At 36.1% G+C, this 14440-nt stretch overlaps 1 protein-coding gene across 1 annotated transcript in view; it reads right to left on the bottom strand.

The window, feature by feature from the left end:
- The window catches only part of RAB11FIP2 (RAB11 family interacting protein 2), a 33632-nt gene that overhangs the window by 16457 nt on the left and 2735 nt on the right, over positions 1-14440 (bottom strand). Inside the window, exons 2-3 of the mRNA XM_065672361.1 lie at positions 5031-5473; positions 3955-4417 (exon numbers count right to left, since the gene is read on the bottom strand). Of these exons, the coding sequence (XP_065528433.1) occupies positions 3955-4417; positions 5031-5473 (906 nt within the window). The remainder of the gene's footprint in view (positions 1-3954; positions 4418-5030; positions 5474-14440) is intronic.

Genomic DNA, 14440 nt, shown 5'->3' on the forward strand with positions numbered 1-14440 from the left:
GTCAGCTTTAAATATTGGACTATTTGTTTCCCTGTGTCCAGTGCCTAAGATCTTGTTAATTACCTAAACTCTCTTTCTGTAGGTCTTGTTAATTACCCGTCTCCTGTCTCAGAGGACCTTGTTAATAACTCGTACAATCCCTCTAAAAAGGTCCTAATAACACGTTAAAATTAAAGATGTTTTTCTTTTAGCACTTGTCAAGTGGTGTAAATTGAGAAATTTGCACATCACTTTATTAGCTGACTCTGGTGCATTTTCCTAAACACAAACAATTTCAGAGAGACAATGCGCAAGGTTTGGATGTGGCACAAAAAACAATCTTTGTTTTCCAGGAGTAACCCTCAATTTCTTTAACTGTGTTCAATGCAAAATCCACGTGGCTTTTGCCTGCAAATTAACTTCTTGAGAGCCATGACAACAGCAGTCATTGTAAGAATGAATGCAATTTAAGATACTATTAGGCCAAAGTTTCAAAGGAGTGGATTAAGAAGTATGAAGACAGAACTATTATTGGTAAATGCTGGCTTAAAATACTAGACATATTGTGTGCTTAAGAATTCTTCACTGGCTTTATAACATTAATCCTCTGGAACGTTACAGATTTTGTAATATTTGCAAAAACAGCACTTCGTGTTTCACTGTGAGACTGCAGCATTTTTAAGTTGTCAAGAAATCAGCTCATAAATATCTATATTACACCTACACCAGACAATAAACCCCCCTGAATCTTAACACTTATGTAATACTGTAACACCATATCTATAAAACCCTTAAAAAATACTCATTTATCCACTCAGCATTTGTAAGAGGTAACAAAATACCATCCCCATTTTACAAATCAGAAGCAGGGAAACTTAAGTGATTTAGCCAAAGCCACAGAACAAGCCTTTGCCAGAGCAGAGATTAATAGAAATTAGGGGTCCATATTTTGTGATTTCCTGACAACTAGTAGTATACACAAACCAGGCAGGTTTTGTTTTGCTTTCCCAAAATACTTCTTAAACCCTTCTGAAATAACAAAAATAATAGTAATAAAAATGAATAATAATTCTCAAATAAGCCTGGGATACTTGCTTTTAGGAGAAAAAAAAATCCTGTAACTGCTGCTGAACCACTTCTACATTTTCTGTGTCAGCAGCTAAGAAATGTGGAAGATGTATCTATCTTCATTCATTTAATTAGTAAGTAAGAGTAACTACTGACAGAGCCTGCATACAGCTAGCTAGCACTTAATGATTGGTTGGGTGAAGGGCTATTCTGCAGCTCTGTTCTGTAACTCACCCAGTGATGCTGTTGTGAGCGCCTATCTTGCATGGCATTACTGCCTGGTCAATAACCACATTCAGTTAGAATGGACTTGAGCCTGACACAAAGCTCACCAAAGTCACTGAAAAGCCTCCCATTAACTTTACAGAGACTGGTTCATTGGTGCTAAGAACCTGACCTTCACACTGTCCACATGAAGGAAATGGTTTGGCCAGTTTTTTGCCCACTAGAAGAAGAAGGTTGCTGCACTATCTCCAGCCTGGTCCCATGGACTGAATGTCCTTTTGTTGCTACAGGGTGCTCCTGGAATACATTTTCCGGCTGAGTTTCATCAGATAGGAATCCAGTTCATATACCCCAGGACCGTTTCATCACTTAAACCAAGGCTTAGCTAAGTGGAGTTAACTGGGAGATCCACGTGCAAAACAAACTCACAGCAGAACGCTGATTTGGGATATACCTTGATAAAAAAAGATACTCCCTGGTTTAATTGCAGAAATGGTACCTATCCCAAAGAGCTTAATAGCATGTTGAGTAAATAGAAAACAACTCATAAGTCTGAACTCCCTGTGTATGTTTCCTGCATACTGAATTTGTTACTGAACTTCATTCATTTTGTGCCCACAGATTTATGCAACTCTTTCTTCACAGTATTACTGGTTTGAAAAATTACAACTGTATGCTATTCAACAAATCCTTCCTTCACAGATAAAAAGTAAACTTAAACTGTAAACTTATTAAATATGCACATTTTGTATTAGTTTCTACTTCAAAAGGAAATCATTGTACAAGATATATTTGAAAGAAAGTGAACTTGTTCTAAGTTTCTCACAGAACATAATACAGGAGCACATTAAAATTGAGTGCTTCTAACTGAAATTATTACATGCTAGATATTATTCCATAACAGCTGTCTTACAGAAAAGGTCAAAATGTTTACTTTTTTTGTTTTTTGAAAACAACAGAATATCTGTCTTATCAAAAGTTTATGTTTACATAAAAGTCAAGAACTAGTAAAAGAGACTTAGACAAAGAGGGAGAACAATTGACTAGAGTCCTTCTGAACGGGCACTGTGATGAGCTTTTTTAATTACAAAATAAAGGGAAAAAAGCCCATCATGATTACCATTAAAAAATTTATATTTATAAAGATCTGCTGCATTCAAGAACTTCAAAAGATTTCACTACTTGTATCCAGCATCTGCCTGAATACATTTTTATATTGAAAAAAAAAAAATAAATGCCATGTAATTTTGTTATTTAAATGATTCCTCTGTAAAGGAGCTCATTCAAACAGAAGTTTAACTTCTGACAAACCAAGCTATATCCTAACCTTACTCTAATCTACAGAAAACCTTTATGAAGTAAATAATATTCTCAGACTGTCTGTAAACACTTTATTTAAGATACTAGGAACTAACCTGACTCACAGAAGATGCTAAGAAGATAATTCATTGAAGTCTGTATGAGCTTCTGGCAACTGAGTTTTTTCTATAGTTGTTCCATTTCAGTTTATCTAATTCATGTCCATGATTAGTTTTGTTGAGAAAACGACTAGAAGTTTAAATCAGGAGTGCATGCACTCTAACCTATGAATAAAACTGAACTGTGATGCAGTAAGATCAATCTGTTCTAAAATCTTAAAGAACAAGTTAACAAGAAACATTTGTTTTAGAGAAAATGCTACTGTGTCATTAATTATGGAATTAATAGACATGGAAAAGGCAAATTTGTTAGAACCATGTTTACCATTTAAAGCAGTGATTTATTTCACAACTTTCAAATTCCAGTTTGGAGCGCCTGAATTTTGAATTCAATTTCTACCAAATTAAAGCCATTAAATAGAAATGAATCATTACCTTAAAAAACAAGAAAGAAAAACCCAACTGTTAATTTTTGGCATTAATGTACAGAAAAAATGCAAATGAATGAAAGTTAAATAATTAACTTAAACATTTATCTGTTGGGAATGGTATATTTGGGGTGTGTTTGTATATATATATATATGTGCATATATATAGGGAGAGACAGAGACAATGTATCTTCCCTGACTAGCAAACAAAAGCTCAAAAGGAAACTAACTATGGGATACAATTTTTTTTCCCCCCAAGAAAAACAAGTAAACTGTTAGCAGACAAAGATTAAAATAGATTATTTAAATGAAAGTTTATTAACAGCCCAGGTAACTTAATTCGCTCTGTTTAACACATAAACTGCTGTCTTGTGGAATGACTTGAATACACAGGAACTCAGCAAAGCTACAAGGAGCCAAATGAATTCAATCATAATAAGTGCCCATGGGTGCACCCATTTTGTTTTCATTACATTTTCTTCACCCTTTTGTTTATTCCATTTCACCTTTCCCTTGAAACCTTTCCCTCTTAAAACCTGACTTAAGGCACTGTAATAATTAGCAATGACTGTTCAGTGAAAACAGAAGACTTTCGGGAAGGACAAGGTCTTCCACAAACATAAGTACCCAAGAACATTCACAGTATATATTAGTAATGCAAATATAACTTCGAAATGAAGAAAAGATCCAACTATGTAAGTTCATAACTTTTACTGAGAAACAGATAAGCAATGACAAACGTATCTAAAGCACTAAGATAGTGTTCCTTGACACTTCACATTTTCATTTATATAACATGTTCAAGATATCAGATCAAAATACAGCAAAAAACCTACCTTGAGGATGGCAACATGCTTGTAGGCTTGAAGTTTGTCAGAAACGGATTAGTTGAATCGTAATCAAAACTCTCCTGATGAGTTTCACCGAACACACTAGGTGATTTCAAGTCAGTAGTACTGTCTGATCCCCCATTGCTCAGTTTATCTGACCTCCTGCTATCTTTTTTCCCAGTCACTCTTTCAAACAGACTAACTTTCTCTTTTTTCTCTTTTTTAATTTCTTTTCTGATGTCGACAGGTTTGGAAAACAGGTTTATGTTTTGATCCCATGTTGCTGGGCTTTCTTCAAAAGGGTTCTTCTGTCTTGGCAGTGTAGCAAATTTTTGGGGTAACGAAGCACTTACATTGGTAAATGGGTCATTCTGCGCTTCAAGTGCAGTTTCATCGGCTGTGCCTCCAAGCTGGTTCATTTTAGAAGTGTCAACACTTAATGTCCTTCTATGTGGAGATCTCAGACCCCCTGCAAAAAAAATCTGTCATTAGTATATTATCAATGAGACACTATAATATAGCCTATGACATGCAGAGAACCCATTTTAGGGTCTAGAAACTTTGAAATCGATTATGGATAAACACTACAGCAATGTTTTGTTTCCTGGGTGAAAACTAAGTTCTAAAGGAAGATAGGTATGACTAGAGTGTGGCATTCCAGAAAGCAACAGCTGTCTGTTGCTGCACAGTAACTTGGAACAATGCAAAGTATTTTCAGTTCTTTGTATAAATCAGGTTTGAAACTTCAGTGATAGTTTTAAACTTTTGAAATAGATTTTTATTTTTGACAAGATGTTATTTTGCCTAGAGTTCCCTCTAGAATGTAATGCTTCATTACAATATACGCTTAAGTGAGGAAATTAAGAAGAAAAATGCTAAATTACTATATATTATGACCACTTTGTTATCTTTCATGTTCAGAAACAGCAATTCTGAGTTACCACTAACTAATGGAAGTGAAAATAAAAGGCTAGCAATAATACTTAACTTTCTGGCCTTGTAATTGCTTCATAAACTAAAGAAACAGACTTCTGAATGCTCTAATAGCAGTGGACTGTAATTATAATGATCATGATACTTACCACCTTCATCAACCGAACTAAAAGACTCCAGCTGACGCCTAAAAAGATGAGAGTAGCCAACCGTGCTGGTTTTCATTTTTTCTGAGGAGACATGAGATCCTGTTAAATCTGACATTGAATGAGCTGAGGATAACCGCTGAGGTCCCAACAGGAAAGGTTTTTTTGGTTTTGATTTCATTTGTACTTCACCACTACATACCCCTACGTTTGCATCAGGTATGTGAGTACTTGGGATGATTGCAGAGGATGTGTCTGAAAATGTCCCATCGTTTTTTCGACCTTTCATTTTGTCTTTTAGTTTAGCAAAAGGGGATTTGGTTTTGTCCTTCATTGACAAATCAAACATACTCGCTGTCATGTTATTCCTCATAAACTGAATATTGACTTTTATTTCTCCTCTGTCTTTAGTTCTCTTCCCTTGTCTGGACTCCAGATGAAACCACCTTAAAGGAGAGAAAGAGCAAGTTAAGTTGTATTTTCTGGTTAGTTTATTAACATATCTGGCGCGTATCACTGAAATGAGGAAAATCAAATTCCATAGCAAAAATTAAAGCATTCCCATACTGGAAAATGTTTTTGGCTATATTTGTTTTTGAAGAAAAAACTTGAATAACTAAAGCAAGCATGAAGCTCTTTCCAGAGTTCATCTGGTTTGAGAACCAAAACTAACTCTGTAGAAGCTTACTAAGCTTCATCAAAGCTAATGGGCTCACATCTGCTTATGAAGGAGAACTGCATCTCAAGTTAATTATAAATGCAAATACATTTCATTTTGCTATTTAAAAGAACACTTTATATTTTTCAAGTGGCCTTTATTTAGCAGTGACGTATATTACCTGCATGTATACTGCATGGCAAATATTTCATCTAGTAACCTTTTCTCCTCTGATTTTGCTTAGGTTTATATGCTAGGAAACATTTTTCCCCTCTGTCCCTTCCTTCTATAAACACTGGTTAAGATTTACTTCAACTGTACCAACACTAGCAATGAAACATCTGAGACTACTGAACAGACAACTACCATTTTGGTTCTGCACCTGCAACCCCTGCTGATGTTGAGGTAACTTTACTAGCACAAGTGGCAAAACAGTGAGCACATAGGTGTATCTAACAGCCATCTCTCCTTTTGCAGGTCTTTAATGTCAGGGTTTGGAACCATGACAAAAAAACCCACTTCTTGAAAAGAGATCAAAGGTGTAATCATCTGTTTCAAAAAGCCAAGTGTGCTTCTTTGCCAGGTCCAACAAAGGCTCCATGATTATCCCAGTGTCTCATTCATTCCCTATTGCGTTCTACTGTCCCATGGAAGCATCTGCAGAATTACGGCTCAATCTTCCTTCCATAGCATCACCTACAGGAATGACAAACAATCCCTTCTCCACCCCCATCATCAAAAGCCTTTCTCTATTTCAAAAAAGGCACAAAGGCTTATTCCAGATCTGCCAGCTCCAAAGAAATGCTCTAAACCCAGTCAGGAGAAATTCATGAACTCATACTAATGCAGCAGTGCACAATCATGATGAAGTAACTTTTGAACTGGAGACTAAGAAATGAAATTGCCTATCAGCACAGATGCAAAATTGATTATGCAGTTACACATACATTATTCAATACTGCCAAATATAGAAAACAAGGGCAGGAAAGGAGAAAAATAACCCTCAATTTCCTTTCAGATTTCATAAATATTTTTAAAGGTGACAGCTGAAATCGAATTTTCAGGCAGAGAGATACTATTTTCTGAGCTGAGAAAATACTTCTCCAAGTGACCCATCAAAGAAGTAACAAAACAATAACGAGTATTGCGACTTTTTTTGTTGCTTTGTGTTGTCCAAAAGGGTTTTTTTATCCCATACTAAAGCAGACCACCTCTGTCCTGGTAGTGGACAACATGAATCCAGACCAGTAGATCCAAAAGTCCAGATTGGTAGGAGAACAATTAAACTTTCAGGAACAAAGCTTTTCTTCTGTTGCGAGGTAACTTCATTTATACATTTTAAGTTAAATACAAAACCTGAAATATGTTATGTGTCTGAAGATAGATGGATTGCTTTTCTTTTTAGTTAATAATGTTTCCCTTCTTGGTAACTGATTCCAGAGACACTTTCAGTCATCTACAGAGTCGTTACAGAAAACACAATAGAACCCAGAGGAAATCATTTTTGTGATATATAATACATAATATCACAAAAACTGGAAGACAAGATAGCCTACTTTCTTTAACACTTTCCTTTGAAAGGAAATATGTTCATATATTTGCTATAAAAACAATACACAGCCATAATGAGCAAGCCGTTGCTCAGACAGATCTTGCCTATGCAGGAAAAATACCCCAAACCAAAACCCACCCTGAAAGTGAGAAAGTCCTCCCCATGATTCCTTAGACAGACATGAAATACAAGCATAAACAAGGCTTATGAGTGTTTTAAGAGGCTTAACAGGCAGAGAGGAACTCACTGACATTCAAATTTAAGGGCTCAGCCTACACTATGAGAAAACATATCCCCTTTCTCTCTCTTTACCTCCCCTCACAGGTGCCAAACATTATTACTGTATCTCTGATGAGACTGATGCATTTCAATATATTTCTATTTAGAAATTACCAATAATTTAAATTGATGAATGATACTCACTAACTTGTTTTAGAACAATCTAGAGACACAAATTCTTAAGACTTTGCTGTGCAGAAGAAAGCCTTTTCTTTTAAAACTTAATGACTGACATTCCTATGATGAATCAACAACCACTTTGTGCCACTACCAGCACCCACCTGCTAATGGCATACCTCTGCATACTATTTTGACATCCACCAAGTCTGAAGGAGACAATTCTAGTACACAACTAATACAAGCCTTTGCAGCTTGTACATTTGTTTTCAAAGCAGACTGTGATGAACTTGACACTAAAAGTAAGCTCAGCTGGGGAAATAAACTCTCCTTACCTAGAAGATAACAGAATGGCATAAGGGACTGGACCTCTTACCTGCTGGGACCAGGTTCAACACTACTACCAATTCCAACAGAATTTAATCACAAACTCTTTACTCCAGCAAAATTCCTCTGGACTTCAGTGGAATTTCTACTTGAATAACGAGCGCTGGATCAAATCTTTGTATAAAAGACAGATATTTAATTTTCTTAGGCATTTCAAGGAGGTTTCTTTGTTACCTTGGAGAGTTTATCTTGTTTTAGTTATAATGAAGGTTCCATATGCTTCAGCTCATAACAAGACAATATGAGAAGCAGACTCAAATCATGATTTTCTTCAAATTCAAAGGAAAATAATTACTTTTTTAAAACAGATGAGAGCAAATGCAGGCAATGCATTTGTGTGGAGCTGCACGTGAATGAGCAACCGAGTCTGTAAATGGTTCTTATTAGATTCTGTTTCTACAACACATGGGCGTGAGCAACAAATAAGAAAAACAGCACTGTATGTAATAGAAAAAAAAGAATTGGAAAATGAAGTCCACTGTTTTCAGATAACAACATTTGGGTCCTAAAATACTGAATTCCACTCTACCACTGCCAATTTAAAAAATGGTAATGTATTATAAAAGCCAATAAAACTTGCTATTTTGGTTTTGTTTACAGTACTTTTAGCCACAATAAATGCTCCATTTGTCAGCCTGCCATGAGCTTATTCTATAGAAAGCTTGTACAAAGTAGGAAAATAGCCAATAACATACAAGAACAAAACAGAGTGGCTTTTATGAGAGCAGATGCCCTCTTATTTAATAACCAAATATTACATCCAGCCTTGCAGACAGTCTTTATTTAAACAGACCTTGTACAAAGTCTGGCAAATTTTCCCAACTTCAAAGGAAGCCCTATTGCCTCCCGAATCACATTGATACTTCTTGCTCTCACCTTCAAATGTTCTGTAGGACAATGTCCTCCATACACCCTCCTATTCCAACTCTTACCCTATGGTTTCCATCAGAACAACCCTTGTTTCTTTTTCTCATCTGTTCTGAGTGAGCTAATGGGCTTTCCCTGTCTTGCACAGGTTCCTGATAATTCTTATTTTGTAAGTATTACGGAAATTACCACTCTGTATGCTGACAAGTTTTTTGAACATGTAAAAGAAGATCAACATTCAAGGCAGAATAGGGAAAATCTTGCTGACCAGTCAGCTCTGAAAAACTAAACTCCTATCTGAAGAAACGTGGTTATTTTCTAACCAGAACAAAATTACTCCATTTTGGCCATACCGACAATTAGGGGTGGAAAAACCAAACTCCCTTATTTCTAAGAAAGACAATAGCCATCTTCTGCACACTATTAAAGTAAACTGTGGAGTATTAGCAGTTCTGAACCTTTTACCTTAGTAAAGATAAGAAGAGTGAAGGCGGAAACTGAAAAAAGTTACTATAAATTAGTAAGTTACAAAATTCTGGCCTGCCTATTCCATCTACATAGCTAGCAATCTACAGACAGACTTATACTTTCATCACAATGTCTTCAACTATTCTTTTCCTCCTTCTGATTTCATTTTTTTGCCATTAACTTGGTTTTCCGACTCACCTTTGATTGTCTGCACTATTCTCATTGCACCCTCCATCCTGCATTCAACAAATATTTTGAAACCAGCATCTTGTTTCACTTGTAATAGAAAGAAACTGATGTTGATGTCTCTTATCCTCCAAATCTGCCATGCAATGTGAGAGTTCCAAGTCCTAGCCCTCTCTCTTCTTTGAAAAAGCATCACTCAACCTATTCTGCTCACTATGTAACAGTGAGCAGGATAGACTGACAGTATGGGTAAGAAAAATAGTGACAGTATGGGTAAGAAAAACCACTATGAGATTTTAATTACATTTTAATTATGTACTTAAAACTTTTAACAGCCTCCAAAACCGCTGGTATACTTGTCTACCAATTTCAACAGGAATTAGAAGTTTTCTGGCCTGCACATTCCACCTGGGCATGACAAATGTCCTTCTAACTCTGTCTTCTTGCCAGTACTGAAGATGGAAAGTATTGAAGGAATTTTTACCACTCATTTTGCTGCTTCTCAAATACCCCACTCTGACTCTACCAGTAAATACCTACAGAGCTTATCTAATTTTACTTTGCTGAAATCATTAGTTTCAACCCCAAAATGTTTGTAAAATCCTGATTTTAATTCACATATTGCCTAAGGAATTCTGCAAAAAGCCACAATATCATCACAGCATCCACGAGGCTTCTAACCTTGATTTTACAGGTACAATCAGCATCCTAATATGCTATGCAGTGAGAAGGACAATTTTTTACACTAGCAGCTACTTCTAAAATCACCCCTATAAATGACCATCAAAATCCCAACGAGAGAACCTGCACATCAGGTGTCATAGGAAAGAAGTATTCCATCATTTTAGGTTTCTATATTCAAGCTAGATACACCGAAGAAACTTGCTTCACGAAATCCCACTAACTTTACATGTGCACAGCTAATGGATAAAAAACAACATCCAAAGCCCAGAATTAACATTTTCATTAACAGCAAATGCACTGTGAAAAAATACATAAGTACGTTTTCTATAAATCATTCAAACACCCCACCAACAGACTGTCCCAACCAGTCAGTAAGGAGGAAAATTATGGCAAGGGGCTGAGCACAGACTAACATCGTGTATGAGGGGAAATGAAGAAGAAAATAGATTCTTTATTAAAATAAGTGATGACATTCACCAAGATGAATACTATTACTTTCTGGAAGCCAACTGAAATGAGAGGTACAAAGAAGAGTTTAAAAATAAATACTACAGAGTGACATTGTGACACCAAAAAAACATATGGGAACTGACACATATCATACCACCCTCACTAAGGGGTGAGCTAACATCAACTGGAATCGAAGTAATTAAAGTAATCTTAGTTTACTTATTATTTTGGCTAAAGACTATGTGTGAATACTTTTATTATAGAAACAAAATAACCGAAAGTATGAGAATTAAGGCCAGTTATTTCAGTTGAGTTTGTGTGCAAGCATGTGTGTACAGAAAACGGAGAAGTATCTCAGTCCAGATGGCACTCAGACTCTGACTCAGAATTATGACTTATTCAGAGGATGTGCTTGCATTTGTTGTCAAAATGTAAATGTTGGGAATATTACTAGATAATTTGGAAATACAGCTATAATCCTATAAAGCTACAACTGGGAGCGACTTTCTGTTCCCTGCCCAAGCCTCTTTGTCTTCTGTTCCTCACTACTTTCTTTCACTTGTTTTCAAATTTACTGAGTGGGACCAAGAAAGCAACAGCACAAATACATACGGATCCTCCACACTGCTCATTATTTCTATGCCTTTAGCAAACTTCTCAGTTACCACTGTTCCCACTTTTGACTAGAGCAGAATGATTTTTTTTCTCTTACTTTAACCCCAGCATTTTGATAATTTCTTTCACAGCCTTCCATTTCCATTAGCATTGAATTTTATCACCTACAATACGTTTTTCTGGTTTAAACTAAAGACTTAAAATTAGTCAATAATAAAGTCTTATGTTTTGTACAGTTATTTTTTTTTAAAGGCACTATTCACTAACAAGCACTGAGCCCACGACATACTACTTACTAGTTGTTTGCTTGTTCATAATTGAAGTTGTATTTGAAGCCACACGTTGCTTTATGCTGCTACAGATGAGCGGACAGAGCAGAGGCAGTCGAAGGGGGATCTGTCCGTGCCCACGAGGGAGGGTGCCAATAAGGAATTCACATTAATTCTCATATGTTCCAGGAAGCTCAGCAGCAGTAAAGAGTAAGTGCTTAAAAGACAGGGGTATTGATCATCGTCAACCATTAATTCTGTTTGTTTGTCTGTTTGCTCAGAAGCTGGCTTTGACTATTTATATGATCAATGTAAGCAGAGAAGTATCCTAGATAAGGCCAAGATTCCTTCACTGTAATGTGCTCAAATAAGTATTTTTTACAGCACTGCTGGGGAAGGGGAGTGTTGCTCAGGCTTTATAGAAAACATGGAGAAGGGGAACTAAGCCACAAATAAAGGATGTCTCCCCCAACAAAGTTTCTGTAAGAAGTAACAACTCTACCATGGCCTGCCTTCCTCACATTTGTAACATTTCATGCAAGTGTTGCATCTTAAATCAGCTAAACATACAATAAAAGTAGCTTTCCAGGAAAGCTAATAATGCAATGGGCAATAAATAGGGTGGAATTAGAAAACAACAACGATGAAGCAAATGCTGGGGAAATTAAGTAACATCATAGGAAAAGTTAATGGAGATTTGTTCTTCTATTGCTGTTTATTTAGCACACAGGAGAAAAAAAAATAGCCTACGCACTTTCATTAAGAAAAACTACCGAAAGATACTCAAGGAAATTAAGACATATCAATAAATGGGTATTTTTTATTCTAGGATAATTCATAAATTTGTTTTGATGTTATGCATTGTCAGATCATCAGCAATATTAAGGCAACTACGAAAAACTGAATTAAAATTATTACAAAACTACATATATACAACACAGTCACTGATCATCATTTGCATCAAACCTGCAAGAGCAAAAGAGCTATATTTATTCTGCAACAGCAGACAAAAAAAAAAAAAGTTCATGTATTTCTCAGGATGAATTAAAAAACCCTGCACGATTTTCCTGTAAAATATTAAAACCATGTCAGAAATCTCAGATAATAAAGCAGTATCGCCCAAGCTTTTTGAACTGTTAAAAAAAAATCAGTAAAATCTCTCAACATCTGGAGCCTACTTTTCAACTTGAGAAAAGAGCAGAAGTAAAAAGAGCCCGTCTATTTCCAACTACAGCAGAGATGAAGAGACACAAATCTATAAGGCTAATACAGTGTGATGGACATTTTTGCACCAAGATGGAAAGAAAATGAAATAGGATCCTGCAAATGCGTTGGCTGAAGTCTCTGGAAGAGACCTAGTAAGGGACCATCTGAGCCACATCTGGATTGAGCCACTCCAGGAATTTTCACTTTAAAAAATTAAAAAAATCATCAGTTTCAAAAGAGAAAGGACATTGAGGGATGGTGAGTACAAAAACTTCACTATCAAATTATAGTAAATACACTGCTTTGTTTCACAAAGTCTTGTGATGGAGCAAGTTTAACAGAACACAAGACATGCAAATCCTTATCACGAGGCCTCTTCCTGAAAACTTTACTGCGAAGTACTTTTCTTAAGATGTGAGGATCTACATAAGCTGCACAGAAAATAAGGATTACTTTTGCCTAACAAAATGTTTCTGAAGCTGCAGTGAATTTTTAAATTCCTTTTAATTTCTAAAATATTAAATAATATATATCTATATATACAAAGAGCTGAATGTCTCACAGCCCACAGTCTTCCTAGGAATTCAAAATCAGCTGGTAGGCTTCACTTCTCATACCTCCTCACTAAAAAAGCACTAGGGAATTGCTGACAGGGTTCAGCATTGTGCAGAATATTAAATATCTTTTTTGCAATACCCTGGTGACTCTTGAGCCTGTCTCTTACAGCACCATATGTACAGCTGTGTTGGAAAGAGGAAGCTATTAAATATATTAAAAAGTAGAAATATTACCAATAGACACTTCATCAAATAACTGGATCTCATTCATCCCCAAACAAAGCAAGAAATGTTAAGGTTACATCAACATAAGAAAATAACTCTGGATTTAATAACACCACAAGCCTGTTGAACATATTTGAAAGTAAAAACATTGCTTAATAAAACAGATTAGTGTTTCTGAAACAATGAATATAGCTTTCAACCATCAGAATGCTTTGGTAACAAAGACATTGGACTTAGTCTTGAAAGGCACTGTGTGTCTCAGTTCCCACACCACAGTCACGGCTAGGTCTTCGGGTCCAAATATATTACCCTGATTTTACTGGGAACACTAGACTAGGACTAGAAATATTTTGTATCAAAAATGATTGAATAAAAGGTACAAAAGGAAAAGCGTTTTGTTTGAGATCGCATTTGCAAATCTATGCTTGAAAGTTTGCCCTCCTCCCACATGCACAGACAAATATCACATCCGCATCTCCAGCTAATGCTTAAAGGAGACAGCAAGAGCACACACCCATGTTGCATGAAGACAAACACATAGACAACCAGGAGACCTTTTCCAAAACATCTAAACAGATAAGGACTATGAATTATTTTTTTCAAAAGAGAGTTTCTAAAAGGAGATTTTCCAGGTTTCCAAGCACCTGAAGACCCAGGCAGGAAAAGTGGTCTTTCACAGGCTCCCATCTCACAAGAATTTGAGTCGGTATTAATACTTAAGTCAGTATGTGCTGCAAAAATCCCACTAACCGCCTAGCCTCACTTTGGCACTTACAGAAGACTTTTACAAGTACGGCTGTTCGGCTTTAGAAGCCTAACACCCATCCACTTTTAAGAAGATCTGCAATCTGAAATGCTCAATAACTTCTGAAAACAGGACTTAGGCTGTTTGT

The sequence above is a fragment of the Lathamus discolor genome, chromosome 3 (assembly GCF_037157495.1).
Source record: "Lathamus discolor isolate bLatDis1 chromosome 3, bLatDis1.hap1, whole genome shotgun sequence".
NCBI classification, from domain to species: Eukaryota; Metazoa; Chordata; class Aves; order Psittaciformes; family Psittacidae; genus Lathamus; species Lathamus discolor.